This window comes from Ictidomys tridecemlineatus, chromosome 6, assembly GCF_052094955.1.
Source record: "Ictidomys tridecemlineatus isolate mIctTri1 chromosome 6, mIctTri1.hap1, whole genome shotgun sequence".
NCBI classification, from domain to species: Eukaryota; Metazoa; Chordata; class Mammalia; order Rodentia; family Sciuridae; genus Ictidomys; species Ictidomys tridecemlineatus.
Genome location: NC_135482.1, coordinates 87017727 through 87034634, shown reverse-complemented (window position 1 = coordinate 87034634; position 16908 = coordinate 87017727). Strand labels below are relative to the sequence as shown.

General features: G+C 35.8%; 1 protein-coding gene across 2 annotated transcripts in view; it reads right to left on the bottom strand.

Moving 5' to 3' along the window:
• The window catches only part of Gys2 (glycogen synthase 2), a 70860-nt gene that overhangs the window by 49930 nt on the left and 4022 nt on the right, over positions 1-16908 (bottom strand). For both annotated transcript variants that reach the window (XM_078015115.1, XM_005328907.4), the window contains exons 2-4: positions 10050-10231; positions 6015-6206; positions 3496-3678 (exon numbers count right to left, since the gene is read on the bottom strand). In XM_078015115.1, coding sequence (XP_077871241.1) covers positions 3496-3678; positions 6015-6206; positions 10050-10231 — 557 coding nt within the window. The remainder of the gene's footprint in view (positions 1-3495; positions 3679-6014; positions 6207-10049; positions 10232-16908) is intronic.

Genomic DNA, 16908 nt, shown 5'->3' with positions numbered 1-16908 from the left:
TATTCAGTGGAAAGCCACCTAAAGGGTTTATTTAGAGAAATGGTAAAGACACAGCCTATCTTTAAGAAAAGTAACTTGGACAAGCAATACGAAAGGTTTCCTGCCTCATCGAGTTTTTTGTCAATTTCAAATGAAGTAACATAGCACCTATTTAGAAAAATGCCTGGCACCTGCAAGGTGCCCAGTAACTTGAACTATTGTTATTATGATCAGTGTTTATGTTGCAGAGAACAGTTCACACATGAGACAGCACTTACCACCTTTAGAGATGGGAACGTAGGTTTTCTAAGTGAACAAACTGAGTCTACAAAAATGCAAGGGAGGACAGGAGAAGCCAGAGACCCTGTGACATAACTGTGAAGTCAGGCAGGTGTGCAGTGATTGCCTTTCCCTGCCTGCTTGGGGCTCCCTTAACGTGAAGCACGAAGTGTGGATGGCCATACCTCTGGTTTTACATCCTGTTTATGCATGATGTCCCCCGCCCCCGCCACTCAAATATTTATCGTTGTACAGACCAATCTCTGTCTGATTGTTCCAACATCTAATGCCTTTCTAGACCTGATTCTTTTGACAAGGCACCTTACTTTCTTGTGTCTTACCATGTGTGTCCATAACTTTTTATTGAATTCTGCATATTATGTACAAAAGAAAAAGAGATTGAAGTATATAAATAAAACAATGCAGTGAAATAGGAGGGTAACCCTATCCCTGAAGTTGACTAATTCAAACTTGGTTTGAAGAAAGAATTGAAATACATTAGTTGTCTAAGTCTTCCTTCCTCATTTACTAATCCTAAACAGTCTGCAGATTTCCAGCCAGTAAATTCTGTTACTTTTAAGAAAAGAGAGACTGGGAGCAGTGGCGCACATCTGTAATCCCAGCTACTGGCGAGGCTGAAGCAGGAGAATCATAAGTTCCAGACCAGTCTTAACAACTTAGTAAGAACCTATATCAAAAAGAAAGAAAGAAAGAAAGAAAGAAAGAAAGAAAGAAAGAAAGAAAGAAAGAAAGAAAGAAAGAAAGAAAGAAAGAAAAGAAAAGAAAAGTAAAAAGGGATGGGAATGTAGCTTAGTGGTAGAGTTTCCCTGGCTCAAACTGCAGTACCGAAAAAGAAAAAGAAAACACACACACACACACACACACACACACACACACACACACACACTAAAGGTCTTTAAAAAAAAAAAAAGCATTAGTTATATGTACATTTTAGTAGAGGCGGGGTGGGTAACTAATGGCCGAACTTAAGATAGTGAGTTTGAAAACATAACATCTTCTTGGAAATTTTCAGAAAATATATAAGCTGACTGAAAATAGTTGCAATGCTCTTTCAGCTAATGAATTTTACTTAAAATTGGAAGACAACATCAAAATCTTGCGGACTATTACAAAAAATGTTTACAGTTGGCAATTAAATTTGAGCAAAAAGTTATAATCTTTCTGCTTTTACAAAAATTGAATTATTTTCTTTTTTTTTAAAGAGAGAGAGGGAGAGAGAGAATATCTTTTTTTTTTTTAGATGGACACAACACAATGCCTTTATTTTTATGTGGTACTGAGAATTGAACCTGGGTCCCGCCCATGCTAGGTGAGCGCTCTACCACTGAGCCACAATCCTAGCCCCATATTTTATTCTTATCCCAATTTTGTCCTCCGATTTATTTATCTGAGTTAAAACTTACTGAAAGTGATCTTGAGTTGATATGTAATTTGCAATAAGACTGAATTATGACTCATTTCCTATTTTGAACTTTTAAAAAATTTCATGTATGTAACCAGTGTTTTATTTATATCACCCACCCAAATTCTAAACCTAATGTGAATATGGGGGGGAGGGGGTTCTGTTGTGAAAAGTGATTAAGAATTTAACTCAAAATCTAAATTTTGTCTACTTGTTATCTTCTTGTCTTGGCAGAAGAATCTCCTAGAAAGCTGGACTGGGGTATGACTAAGCTTATATACCTAATAGAGAGAAGCTTGAAATTGATATTTTATGCATATATGTACATATGTATAGTGAGATATCATATTTGAAGATAATATAAAATAAATACTAAGGATAACATTATCAAAAAGATAAAGTTAATTACTACAATATCTTTGCTCCTTAAAAATAGGCCATCCAATGTATGTTACTAGTTTTTTATTAGTTACTTGCTACTATATAATATTCTTAAGTCCTCTGGAGTGAAATATCCAATATGCCAATCTATTGTTCTCTCTTTTAGAAAGAGCAAAGGCTGCTCTTCTCTGGGAAGCATTGCTGATGAGCTCATCACAGATCACTGGTTTGCCCTTATCAGTCCACCCTTCTCATACACCATTAGGATGTTTCCCTGAGCTCCTGGTTGTCTGAATTCCTCAGTAACTATCTCAAATGTACACCTGATCCTTGTAATCTGACCTTTAGGTTGGGCTGATCATTTTATAGGGTGAATCTCATTAGGGCCTCTCACTGCTTTGCAAATGTTAAATTTTTTCAGAAAGAACTTGCTTGCTCTCAAAGTGTGTTTGAGCTTCTGGTATAACTTTCTAGTACCATTTTCTGAATGTTACTCATGGAATACGCACCCATGTGCATGCACACGTATGTATACACCCACTCTCCACCCCCACACATACGGTTACATAGAATTTTAGAATTTTTAAACTGAAAAAAGACTTTGGATAGTAACTTTTCAAATTCCTAATTTTCCTGATTTTGAAACTGAACCTTAAAACCCTAAATCCATTTGATTGGTAATATAGACTGCAAATCTGCAAAATCTCTTAATTTATGGTACACAAATGCCTTATTAATATTACTGACCCAATAATATAAAATATGTGTTTTTATTATTCTAATTTAATTGATGGAAAATAAAAGAAAGAAATCAAAACTGAAGGACTTTGTATCGTGAAATTGGGTCATTTCTTAAAATGAGCAAACATAATTATTTGATCATGTAACAACCCACATTCCTGTTTTCTATAACTTCTGTCCTACTTGAATCCCAAGAATCCCACCTATGCATCAGAGTTACAGAAAAAAAATCTCACCTATCAACTTATAATGTGTTTCCAATAAATTGTTCTGTGAGAAGTTAGAGGAAATAAGGCTTGTAGTGCACCTAGAATCCCTTTCTCTACCTGCACTCAGAGCTGTATGTGAATCCAGCATCTATCTTCACAGCATTTTCCAAGCTACAGGAAGGAACAAGAGGCCAGTCTTGGGTTCACACAGTGTGTCACTCTTACCATGCCTCTGTGGATCTGCTGCTCCCAAGTGGGACAGAAATCAGGTCTTACACCTCCACACTCCATTGCACTCTGAGCAAAGTTAAGCTACATCAGCTCTCTGTCACCCAAGGGGAGAACTTCTCATGAATATTGATTAACTAAAAGGGCATTTCTGCCATCTGGTTGGCAGATGAAATATAAAGGTCAATGCTTTTCATCCCTCATCTTCAGTGATCTGAAGAAATGTGGATGGGGAGAAGTGGAAGGACTATTTACCTTATCAAGATGGTTGTAAAAATCAATATTTGCAGCACAGAGATACCTCCCAAGTAGTGTGGCATGGGTTGTAAATATTGTGGCAATAGGGAGTTTCCTGGCTCGAGAAAGAATCAGTCCAGTTCCGGCCTGCCATTCATGAAATTGGGCAATGACATGTTTACCATCTGCATGATCTGTCACCTACACCAGAAAAAGGCATTGAGAAAAGTTATTGGTGAAACATAATCTTGAGCATCATCCACAGCAATGGAGAGTCATGGTATCTAAAATTTAAAGGGGTCTAAATATGAGCCATACAGATTCAGCAAGGGTAAATGTTTTATAGAATTCAGTGGCATATTTATAAAGTCCATATATTTTTATGTCTTAATCTCCCTTTCAGTGATATATCAGACTTATTTTTATATGCATGGAAGAAAAAATATTAACAGAAATACTAAATAATGAATGTTAGTAATAATATTTAAAAATTGAATAGATGTTTACTAGTAAGAAATATTTGTTGAGTGGATGAATCAATGATAACAATAATGTTCTTGAATATGTCACTGAGTGCCTGAATAAGTTTGAACTACCCACTTAATAAGCTTTTGTATTTTAAAATTTATTTCTTTATTTAGCTATTATTTATGTTGCAGTGCTGTGGATCAAACTCAGGACATCATGCATTCCAAGTCAGTACTTTACCACTGAACCACATACCCAGTTCAACAAGTTTCATTTTTTATTTTTTTGGGTGTGTATGTTTAGTTATATACAACCCCAGGATAGACCCTGACATAATCACAAAAGCATGGAACACAGCCTGCTCCAATTCAGTCCCCAGCACTTCCCCCAGCACGCTTCCTCTCCCTTCACTGCATCAGTCCCTCTTCAATGCATTTACAGTTTACTTTAAAAAAAAATTAAAATGAATAACAAGTGATTCATGTTTTACATCTGTCTTATTTGAGTCCTCTCTTCCTTAAAGCCAAATAATTTTAATTGATACATTACTATTTTAAGAAAATGGAATTAGGGAGAAAGAGAAATTCTAATAATTTGTTTAGAATTAAACAGCAGCTTAATAAGGACCCAGGATCCAGGTCTAAATCCATTACACTGAACCAGGTTGGGCATTAGTCTCTTTGCCTTAAAGTTAGTTTGTTTCACTCCTACAAAAATTAATTCACTATCCTGCTGGTGGTCCAAAGAAATACTCTTTTGAGAACCACTGACAAGGCTAAGCCCTCTGAATTTTGCCTCCTCTTTAAGAAAAATCAGTTATTAACAGTTGTACAGATAAGGCTTGCCTGGTAGTTTTGCCTATGCCTCAATGTCTCTACATATTGACCCTTTGAACCAAAGAAAATCTCTATTTTTGGAATTTTTTCTTTTTCTCCTTCTTTCTGTTTTTCTTTTAAGAGAAAACTGAGACTCTCTGGTTCTCTCTCTCTCTCTCTCTCTCTCTCTCTCTCTCTCTCTCTCTCTCTCTCTCTCTCTCTCTCTCTCTTCCATTTCTCTTATCAGAAAGAATGATGGTAAACACACACACACAATTTTGTGGCTGACCTCAGCCTTGGGGCTGTGTCCTCAGATAGGCAGTCTAAAGAGAGTTGTGTTCACTAACTGATCTAAAACAGGACCAAGTGTCTACATTAGACAGATACTGCCAATACCCTCCCCCTTCTTCTCCTATGCTGCCCCCAGCATAAAGCAGAAGGAATACCTGTCCATAGTCCCCTTCAATTGAAGGCAGCCTCCTACAGCTATTGGGACATGACTTCATCAGAAGGAAAGATTAAGGGGAACACTTTCTCAACACTCAGTTCTATGATGTTTTTGTCCTTAGACTTTATTCCCACTGCTAGGGATGCTCTTCCCTTACCATCTGATTTTTTGGCTAGGTATAATGAAAGGGATGCAAAGAAATCCTACTGCCATGCTTTGAGGAGTCAAGAGAGTTCCAGCTTGACTTGTTTAACAAAAGCTGACTTCTAAATCTCTTTCTTTTTTACATATATGGATTATTCTACTTCAAAGGACATAAATAGCTTATGAGAATACTTTTGCCCTTTGGAAATAATAAGAATACCTATAAGTCACTCCTGTTGCCCAAGCACTCATGTATAAGCCAAACAGAATATTTCAAATTCTCTGCTGCTCCCCAAATTTCACAATTCATGTATATAATGGATGATGAAAATCACCTCTTTTTTCTTGCATATCTATTGTGTTTCATCTACTCAGTTTACATAATTGCATATTTTATACATGGAATTCCATTTAAGTCTTATGTGAATACATATTAATAAGCATGATTATTACTTTATTATTACTCTGTTCCAAAGGTTGGAATTCAGTTGAGGAATGCTGGACAATTTCTTGGAATGTATTATAATTCCTTTAAAATGTATTAGGACAATCAAGAAGGGCATTATCTCAAAATCTGCTTAATCTAAATTCCTGGGATTATTTCTAGGTACTGACTGCAGTTGTGCCACTCCTCTGTCTTATTATTATATGGTAAACTGTACCTCTTTTAAGAACCAGGCAGTTAAAGATCCAAATATGAGCATATCGTTGGCTTCTCGGTCATTATAAGGGATGCCGACATTGCATGCTTCCCAAAAGTCACCCTTCCACCTGTCCAGATTCCAAGCTGAATAGCCTATGTCGAAGAGCACCACATAAGGACTCCCTTCTATCAGCCATCTTCCAAAATGCACCTGTTGTGTAGAGAACATACAGCCACGTAATAACGTTAAATAATACAAGAGAAGAAAATGTATATTAGCATAGAGGATGCAAACTTTATTTGGAGCTCAATAGCAGATTAGGCATGCTACATAGAGAAGAGTTTTGATGACATCTGAGGTTTGTACCTAGCTAAAGTGGACTCACATCCATTCCTATTCAATATATCCACTTTCTGATCTTTGTTAAATTTGGTCATTTAAGAACAATGTATCTAGATAGCATAACTTTTGTTCATTTGTCACTCCTTACCCTCCTGGTTCCTTGAGCTTATACAAAGAGGATTTAGCATTATAGTCTATGCTTTTGTGATACAGTCACAGATGAAATGCTCTGTATCTTTAACAATCTGGAGCTGAATGTAACAGTCATTGTATTGTGTAATTCCCTGTATGAAACAGGATTTACAATACTTCCAACTACAAAAGAAGCTGCTTCTGTAGACAAATGTGTATGATCTATCTTACTACTCCTATTTAAAAAGATGTGACCCAAAATGTTTCCTAATTATGTTTCTGCCAGACATCTTAACTAAATATTTTGCCAAAGATACATTATCTCTTTTTTCTAGCAGCTGAAAGTCTAATCCTGTTAGTCTTCAAATTGACTTTTTTGATTCCTATTTTATCTCAAGCAAATTTTAATGCATTAATTATCTCAGTTATTTTTCCAGTTGTATTGATATTAGTCACTTGTGTATTGAAGCTTCAACTTCCCTTTTGGTCTCTATATTTCTATAGTAATTCGCTTGTTCTTTTGCCTTGATTTTTATTTTATGTATAATATCCTAGTAGATAATAGGCAACATTATAAGCCACTTACTTCAACTCTTTTCTAGAATTCAGAGAGACTAAGATTAGTCTCTTTCATTGCATAGCCAAACCTCTCTGGAAATCTGAATGTATCCACATTGTTTACACCTTTACCCTTGGCACTCAACCAAAGCTAAATTTTGCAGAGCCTGGAAGCTCAATTTAATTCTCACTTCCTCTTATGGGACTCAGGCATGTGTGGTGATGTCTCTACCCTATCCAAACTTTGACCAACCTTGAAAGACCTCATTTAAGTTGCTTCCATTGTAATTTAGTATTCATCATGCCACTCTTCCCTTTCAGGATTGAATTTTCGATACCTTTGTCAAAAGGAACCGAAATGCACTTCTAATATCCCAACCCCTTTAGCTGCATGCTAAGGAACTGGCTTCTATTCCACCTCTCTCCAGGCAATTAGGATTGGGACTTGATGCTTTCTAATTTCCTAGGGGCCCTTACAAACAAAGAAGCAGGTTAGATAAGCACATAGAGTTTTGAGGCTGCTGGAATCTCTGGCCCAGCTGTTTGAGGAGAATATGGCCTGGATTTCAAATCATGAGATCAATCAGTCCAAAGTTCTTCTCATCTTCCTCTGCCTTGGAAAAACCCTTACTTTTATCCCAATAGTACAACATGCACCCTTCTGTCACTTCCCTCACATTCTCTGTGCTATTTTCTCTCCTAGTGCTTCTGGGACCTCCAGTTCCTTCGTTAATTACATATTGTGCTTCTTAAACTGCATGTACCTCCTAGACACCACTATGTACAGACCCCTCAAGTGAGGACTTCTCATTTTTTTTTCATCTCCAGAAACTGTATTTCTTGGGAAATAAGTAAGTAAGAGGGAAAGTTATTTTTTTTAACTGCTCTGAAACATTTAAAGCCTTCTTCTTTATTTGCATATGCTATCCAAACATAATCACTTTTACTTTTTCTAGTTTCTTTTTTACCTTATCCTAGGCAATATCTCAAGTTTCTTAACCTACACATTTACCCCATAGTTGCTTGATCTTGTAGAAATCAAAGAACTTCATGTACATATGGTTCCAGCCACCCAGGTTCATGGTTATGGTCTTACCCTTGTCAACCTGAAATGTTGCTGCTCTGAAACATTCCACTCCAGAACCCTATTACCACACAACTTCTACAATTCTATTTCTCTCAGTGTGTCTCCTGGTGTATGTATTCTTTTTCTTTAAAACGTTCAGTTCCTGGAATCCTCCATCTGTTCCTACATTATCACCTCCTTTCCTGTCCATTTAGATACCAAGGCACATCAATCCAATCCCTTTCACAATTACCTCCAACACTGTGCTGCTTTGCCTTTGATATGAACGCTGAAATCAAACAACATTGGATCTCCATCTATTCAACTCCCCACTCTTTCCCTCAGGCTGCTGGTTGCTGCTACAAATAACCACTGTCAAATACATTTGTTTTAGTAAAAAGTTCTGACTACACTTCAAAGATATCTAGAAATTCTTATATATTCCTTACATATTTTTTCAGTACTTCTTCCTTCAAGTTCTCTTATTTCAACGCTTGCCTCCAGTTCTTACAAGATGACCTTTAACTCCTACTTTAGTAAGATCATTGAAAACATTGAGTGAGATAAGCCTGAGTCAACTATTTGCATTCATATTTTATTTCCTGTTTAAGTGAAAAGGGTGAAGAACAATTCTTTCAATATTGCTTTGGATCATGTTTTTTTCCTACCATTCTCATTAACCTTACTCTCTTCAATCATGTATTTATTCTGACCTTGCAACTTCTCCATATCTTAGTACATTTCGTTTTAGCATATAAATATGCTCAGGTTTCACCCATATTTAATAAGACATCAATTCTCAAAACCATGTTATCTGAAACTATTATCTTTCCCCTTTCAAAGAAAAATCTCACAGCTATAACTTCTATACCCTTTTTCTCACCACTCATTCATTTCTTAACCCACTGCTATCTGATTTAACTTCTCCTGCTCCTAAAAAAAAAAAAAAAAAGACCTGTATTTAGCAATGCTACCAATAACCCGAATATCTCCCAACCCAGTTGACCTTTGCTCAATCATTTGTTGCCTTAATCCTTTTTTCATACTTGAAACTTTCTCCTCCCTTGTCTTACCATCATTATTCCTATTGCCGTTGTAATGAAGAACCACAAACCTAGTGACTTAAAACAGCACAAATTTATTATCTTACAGGTAAGGAGGTCAGTCATCCAAAACAGGTATTACAGGACAAAGTCAACATTACAGGACAAAGTTGGCAGACGCTGCCTTCAATCTGGAGTCTCTAGGAGAAAATATGTCATCTTGCCTTTTCTTGATTCTAAAGGCCACCTATGTTCATTGTGGCCTCTTCCTCTTTCTTCAAAGTACATCACTCCACCCTCTCCTTCCATAGTCAACACTTCTGCAATTCTAATTCTACTGCCTCCCTCTTCTGAGGTCTCCTATACTTACACTAAACTCACTCCGATAATTCAGGATTATTGCCCATTTCAACTTCCTTAACTCAGCCGTATCTACAAAGTCCCCTTTTTTAGGTAAGGTAACATATTCAGAGGTTCTGAGGATTAGGAGGTCCTTGTAACATTGTTTCTATGCTTACTATCTCTGGCTCATTTTTAAAGAATGCTCTAACATATTGACATTTCCTGAGATTTGGCTCAAAACTTTTGCTCTTTGTCTATAAACTTCCACCGAACACTTTGTTTAACATCATTGACTTCACAATTTAAATATAAATAACTTCCTCAAAACCATCTCTACCCTTTACCTTCTGCAGAACTCCAAATCCATTGCCCCCTGTTAGACAGTTCACCTTGGTCTTCATGAGGCGTCTCAAGTGCAATCTATTCAAGACCAAGTTCATCATCCTTCTCACAAACCCTCTCTTTTCCCTAAGTAGGTGGAGGGTCTTCTCCTAGGAGTTGCTGAAATTTGAGTCCTGTTTCCCCATAACGGCTTGCTGAGAGTTGTGAGGTTCAATGTCAGTCCTTTACCTGGCAGCCGTGTTGGTTCATTGCATCCACAGCTTTTCTGACGGCGTCATTCATGGGTTCACATTGTTCCACCTGAGTCTTCACATTATGCTCAAAATATGGACCTATCAGAAAATAATTTTCTCCCCATTCATCTGCTGTTGTTTTGGCCTTTGTCTGAATCACAGTATAGATACCTCCAACTGTTAAAAAAAAAAAAAAAGGCCTTATTATCATTGGGGTTAGTCATTCATTTCAAGTGACTAAGGGATGGAAATTCACTCTCATTTTAAATTTAACATTTGGGATCCTCTCAGCACAAAAGTTTATTTAACTTTCTCAAAGAACAGGATTTGACATGTTGTTGAGGGATGCTAACAAAAGGCTACTGTTTGGTTCAAGTCTGCGTCGATTTTAAAGCCGCTTCTGGGCAGGAGCAGATAGGGACATTTCCAAGGAATCTGAAGAGAGGCTTGGAGTAAAACAGCGCTTGGTTTAAAGTTCCATTCACAGTGAAGCCTCAAAGTAAGGACAAACAGCCATTGTCACATGTCCTCTGCAGTAGTCACCTTTCACCTCTTCTCCCTTCTCCAAGAAAGGGCTCAGGTGTGTTCAAGTCATGGCCATTGTTGCTTGCAGTTGGGAGAAAAATCTCCCAGGCTAAGGTGCATTTCCTTTCTAAGGCCTAGGCAAGGTTCCTTTTGACAAGGGGAAAGACATGATAGATTTTGATGGGAAATGCGGGGCCAACTCTGATGGCAATCAGTGACACAAATTTCCAGGCTCGTGTCATTGCTTTATTTCCCCCCTTGGGCATTGCTGCTACCAGAATTAAAACATAAAACCAAAAAACTGTGTGTATTCCTGGATTCAGCACTTCCAAATATAGAAAATTATCTGGGGGAAAATAAGAAGAGTGACCAAAGATATGTGTGCAGGGTATCTATTGAAGCGATATAACGGCAAAAAATTAACACCGACTTAGATTGAATTAGTTAACTCTCTTAACTAGCCTAAGGCTCAATTATCTCATCTGTTATATGAGGGTTAAGTAGTAGTTAGCTTAGGCAGAAAGAGTGATTGTAGTGGCAGTGTTAAAAACCGGTCTCATTGGCTGGGATGTGGCTCAATGGTAAGTACCTGCCTAGCATATCTAAGACTCTGATGTTTGATCCCAAGCACTATAAAAACAAAACAAGTAAAATGTCACTTAAAAGGATGAAAAAATTAGGAATGAGCTATAAGCAAGGGATTGACTCAAGAAATTCAGTGTGAAATTCTGGAGCTAATAAGAATTGGGCACCAATTTTCAACTCAATTAAAAGCACGCCTGTAATCCCAGCGGCTCATGAGGCTGACACAGGAGGATCACATGTTCAAAGCCAGCCTCAGCAACAGCCAGGTGTTAAGTGAGACCCTGTCTCTAAATAACACACAAAATAGGGCTGGGGATGTGGCTCAGTGGCCGAGTGCTCCCAGATTCAGTCCCTGGTACCCCCCCCCAAATAAATAGATAGATAGATAGATAGATAGATAGATGGATGATAGATGGATTTTACTCCTTGTACAATGAAAAGAAAGTTTCTTCTCATTTTCTACTGCTGTTTTACAAAAAAAATTTCTAATTAATTGGAATATGGATTTTGATAACTATTGTATTTCTTAAATTTCTTATTTCAGTAGACTTTAAATCATTAGTCTTCTCAATAGTTTTAACCAATGGTCATCATTGCTGTGAAATTTTCTTTAAACCTGAGGCGCTCAAAATACACTTTTTGGAAAATTCCCTTTTGAGGGAGTGAGACACAAAAAGCAAACGTTGGTACTATTATGTGATGCTAACCAGATTCATTAATATATCAAAGAGCTAATGTGACTCCAAAAATGTAATGCAAACCATTTTCATGCACTTACACAATGACCTCTTCATCTGTAAAGAAAGACGTTTTGTCTTTTTTTTTTGTGAGAATAACAAAATATACTCACTGGTAAGAGCTTCTTGCTTGGATCAGAATTGATGTGATTCACTTACCCCATTCAACAATGGATCTACGTCTATGTAAATTTATGTCCAGGTCAACTATATGTAAACATTTCCCTAAATTCTGGAAATTTTTGTGAACTGTTGACATTATTTGCTAAGGAAAATTACTTTAGAGAAGCAATTTGCAAGAGCAAGTAAAAGGAACTCTGAAGTGTGAGAGTCACATCTTGACAACACATTTAAATACATGTATGTTTTATTCAAAACCACTACCTACAAAAATGCAAAATTTTCAATTAATTTCTCCTCTTCTATATTCTCACCCTATCAGGGGAATAGACTACAGAGTTTTGGTGGTACATATTTATTAAATGCCATACCTTCACTTTTATTCTTGAAAATCCTTATTTGTAACTATGTGTCTCACCCATAGATTTTAGAGCATCCTCAATGTTCATTATGTTAAATGTTTCAAATTCAAATCGATTTGAGTGAATTAAAATATATTTTTATTTGCTAAAGAAGGTAAGGAGAAAGAAAAAAAATATTTTAATGGTGCTGGGGATAAACCCAGGGACTTGTGCATATTATACAAGCATTCTACCACTAAGCTATACCCCCAGTTTCTGAAATTCTTTATTTGAAAAAAACAAATGATAAGATTTCAGAATCAAAATACAAAGATAATCAGTGAATTCATTTGCTACTTCATTTCCTTTATATAGATATTTCCAAAATAGCCAGTGTGATTATAAATAGAATGACTGTGCTCTTTTAGAGTTTCTAGAATGAAAATATGAAACTTAAAAAAATTACAACCTAGGTTGGATTGAGACTTGATTATAAATACAGGTTCCACTCCACAATCCTGTGGGGACATCCTCTTCTTGCTATTTCATATACTCAGGACCGGTTGCCTCTCCTTGTCCCCTGAATAATTATTTGTCAACTAGTTTCCCTCGGCTTTTACTGTTACCACACTTTGCCCCAGCCTTATTTCTTAGCATGCTGGAGTGTTACTAAGTGCAGGGCATAGAGATAGAGTCTCTCATCTTCAAATTTGAGGTATAAGTCAGAGGTTCACCAACACATACTTCTTTTTTAAAATCAGCAAATAAATACCATTTTATGTTTTAAAAGACACATTCAATATTATTAGTGAATTATTGGTTTTCCACAGTTTAGATCATTGAATCTGGACTTCACCTTCACTTTCAAACAAGTACTTTGTATCTTATTGATTTGTGCTTTCCTGAAACAACATGGGAGTTATCTTTAGTGTGAGGACAAAGTATCAAGCCTTTCATAAGCAAGAAAAGATGAGCTACCATGGCACATATAGCAAAGAGGAGATAAACCCCTAACTTTTCACCTAAGAACACTGCTAATTTCACTAAAAATCACTATTCTAAAGCAAAATAGAATGGACAATAGCCATAATAATGACTTCACTCTCTCCATATGTGTGTGTGTGTGTGTGTGTGTGAGTGTGTATGTGTGTGTGTGCGCGCACGCGTGCACATTAGTATTTATTATTATGTACTTCCATAATACTCATTAGTATTTACTATTATGTACTTCCATAATAAAACTGATTAAATCTTGACTATTTTAAAATGCTCAAGTTACAGAATTTGGAAGCCATTTGTCTACTTCAGGATATGTAATTGTTAATCGGACCCTCCTGTACCAAGACACATTTGCAAGAGCAAAGATAGTCATTATGCAGGTAGGACATCATTCTCTGAGGCAGTCCTTCTCTAAATATTTGTGTTCCCAGCATTTTATTAAGTCTGTGGTTTAAATCAAAGTAGCTGCAGTCTCCACAGTGAGAGGCGATATTCAACTTTGGGCAAAGCACACCAACCCTGATACATTTACAATGATATTTTCAAATGTTCTATATAGGATAAGCTTGATATTCCAGATAACATGGTATTCTAGATATAAAGGAAGTGGGGGGACTGGTATTTGTCTTGAATCTGTGTGTGCTATGCAGATTTTGCTTGAATTGTGTGGCTCATGTGGTATGGCTTAGGATGCCATTAACTTATCTCTGCCAGGTAAAGAAACTACAACCCTGAATTACTATGTCATCCATGATTTAATTAACCATGACCTGTATCTTTTATTTATTCTTTCTAATCTTGTGTTTAAAATAAAATCATGGAATCACTCAAAGTGAAAGCCAATATGATAATTGATTATTTAATTTTCTCTTCTTATAAATAAATTTTATGAAAAATTAATAGCAATAAGCTATTTATTAAATGCAGGTACTGTTGCAAATAACTTATGGTTGATATTTTTTAAAACTTTCACAATAGCACTATAGGTAAATGCAATCATTATTTTTTTAAATGGTGACACTGAGACAAAGAGAGGTTTGAAATGGATACATCATCACATAGATAATGGACAAGTTGGGATTTCCACTTAGATAGCCTGACACCAGAATCCCCAGGCTAAAGTCAGCAAAATCATAAGTAAATGAATGGAGCAACAAATTGATGGATTTCTCAAAAATGGTGTGGGGAAGGAAGGAAACAGAGTTCTTTTATTTTACTTTATTTTTGCTCTAGAATCTTCTGAATTGACAAAAAGGAATTTAGGGGCTTGGAGTATTTTGGAGCCATGAATCTTCTTTCTTTTTTCTTTCTTTCTTTCTTTCTTTTTTTTTTAACTGACGTATAAATATTATACATAATTAGGGTACTAAATGATGATTCAGTATGTGTATAGATTGCATAATGTTCAAATCAGGGTAAGCATACCCACAGCTAAGATCCTTCCAAATAGGTAAAAGCTGAAAGCTTTCTATTTAAGATCTATAACAGGACAAATATGCAAACTTTTAACCCTTTTCTTTATTTATAAAGTACCAGAGCATCAGACAAGAGAAAGCAATAAGTGGCATCCAAATTGGAAAGAAGAAGTCAAATTGTCACTCCTTGCAGATATAGAAACTTCCAAAGACTCCACAGAAAAAAAATTATTAGAACATAAATGACTTCAGCAAAGTTCCAAATTGTTTTCTATTTGCAAAAATCAACAAACATTTCTATATGCCAATAGCAACTTATCTGAAAAAAGAAATCAAGAAAGCATTTCTATTTACAATAACTACACACAAAATTAAATATCTACGAAATAATCTACCCAAAGAGGTAAAAGATCTTTATAGTTTTCACTGTAGAGCTCTGCTGCTGAGCTACAGCCCCAGCCCAGAACTTGTCAAGCATGTATGAGGCACTGGGTTCCATCCTCAGAACCATATAAAAATAAAAAAATAAAATAAAGGCATTCTGTCTATTCACTACTACAAAAAAAATTTTTTTAAATGAAACATTGATGACAAAATTGAAGAAGACACTAAAAAAGAAAAGCTATACAATATTCATGGGCTGTAATAATTAATATTGTTAAAATGGCCATAATATTCAATGAAATTCCTATTGAAATACCAATGGCATTCATAACAGAAACTTAAACAGCAGTCTTAAAATTCATATCGAAGCATAAAAGAACCCAAATAACCAAAGAAATCTTGAGCAGGGAGAAACAAAAAAGCAGGAGGCATCATACTAACAGATTCTAAAATATACAACAAAGTTAAAATGATCAAAACAGCATTTTACTGTCACAAAGACAGAGTAGTGGAACAAAAAAGAAATTCTAGGAACAAACCATTCATTTATAGCTAAGAGATTTTTGACAAAAGTGTATGAACATATACGGGGGAAAGGACAGTTTCTTTAATAAATGATGCTGTGAAAATTGGGTATCCACAAGCAGAAAAATGAAACTAAACCTCAACCTTGCAGCAGTTACAAAAATCAAGTCAAAATATAATAGACACTTAGATGTGAGATCTGAAACTATGAAACCACTAGTAGAAAACAGGAGAAACTTTTCAGGACAGTGGAATAGGCAAGGATTTGTGGATACAACATAGTGAAATTAGACAAATGTGATTTTTATTACATGTGTGCAAATCTTCTGCAAAGCAAAGAAACAGAACAGAATAACAAGAGAACCCACAGAATTGGAGAAAATATTTGCAAACTATACAACCTAGTAAGGAATTAAGATAAAAATATATAAGGAAAACAAATAACATACTAGCAAAAAAGAAAAATCCAATTTAAAAATGGGCAATATAGATCTTATATAGACATTTCATATGAATCATGGTTCTACATCAATCATAGAAATCTCTGTAGATCTTACAAAAGTGTGTAGTCTTCTTCTCAAAAAAAAACTTCTTAAAAATATATGCACACATCTTTTTAGATACAATTTCTAAAGATTCACAGACTCCATGAGGCCCACATATATCAAGGTTCTCTCTGACAGAATGCCTCCCTCAGAAGAGTAAACTTGTGGTTATACTGGGTTTCTACCAGGCCATTTGACTACAAGTTTTGAGTTTGTCCATGTGCCCTTGTGCCATGTGACCTAGAGCTGTGATTTCCAGTTTGATGAGGCAGCAGGTAAAGGTATTATGTCCAGTAACATGCTGACTTGGGACTAAACAATTTATGTCTGGTCTGTTTTGAGAAGAAAGCTTTTATTATAGGATTAAATTTCAAAAGTCTTTATACCTCTTAGTTTCATTTTATTTGTGACAGATTCCATTAAATTCTTTATGATCCAAAATCTTCAATATGATAATCTGGCTATAGTTGACAAGGTTTGGGGAAAGTCTGTGCAGAAGAAATGACTGTAGTAAGGCCTGAGCAAAGAGGGAGAAAGTAAACTTCCTCCCTGCCTCCAACATTTGGAAAAAACTTCCCATCTTAGGCAGCGCAATTTTTCTGCTATTCTTTTCTCCCAATTTTTAACAGTACTTTTTTAAAAAAAAAAAAATCAGACATTTAGCACTTCCCACTATTT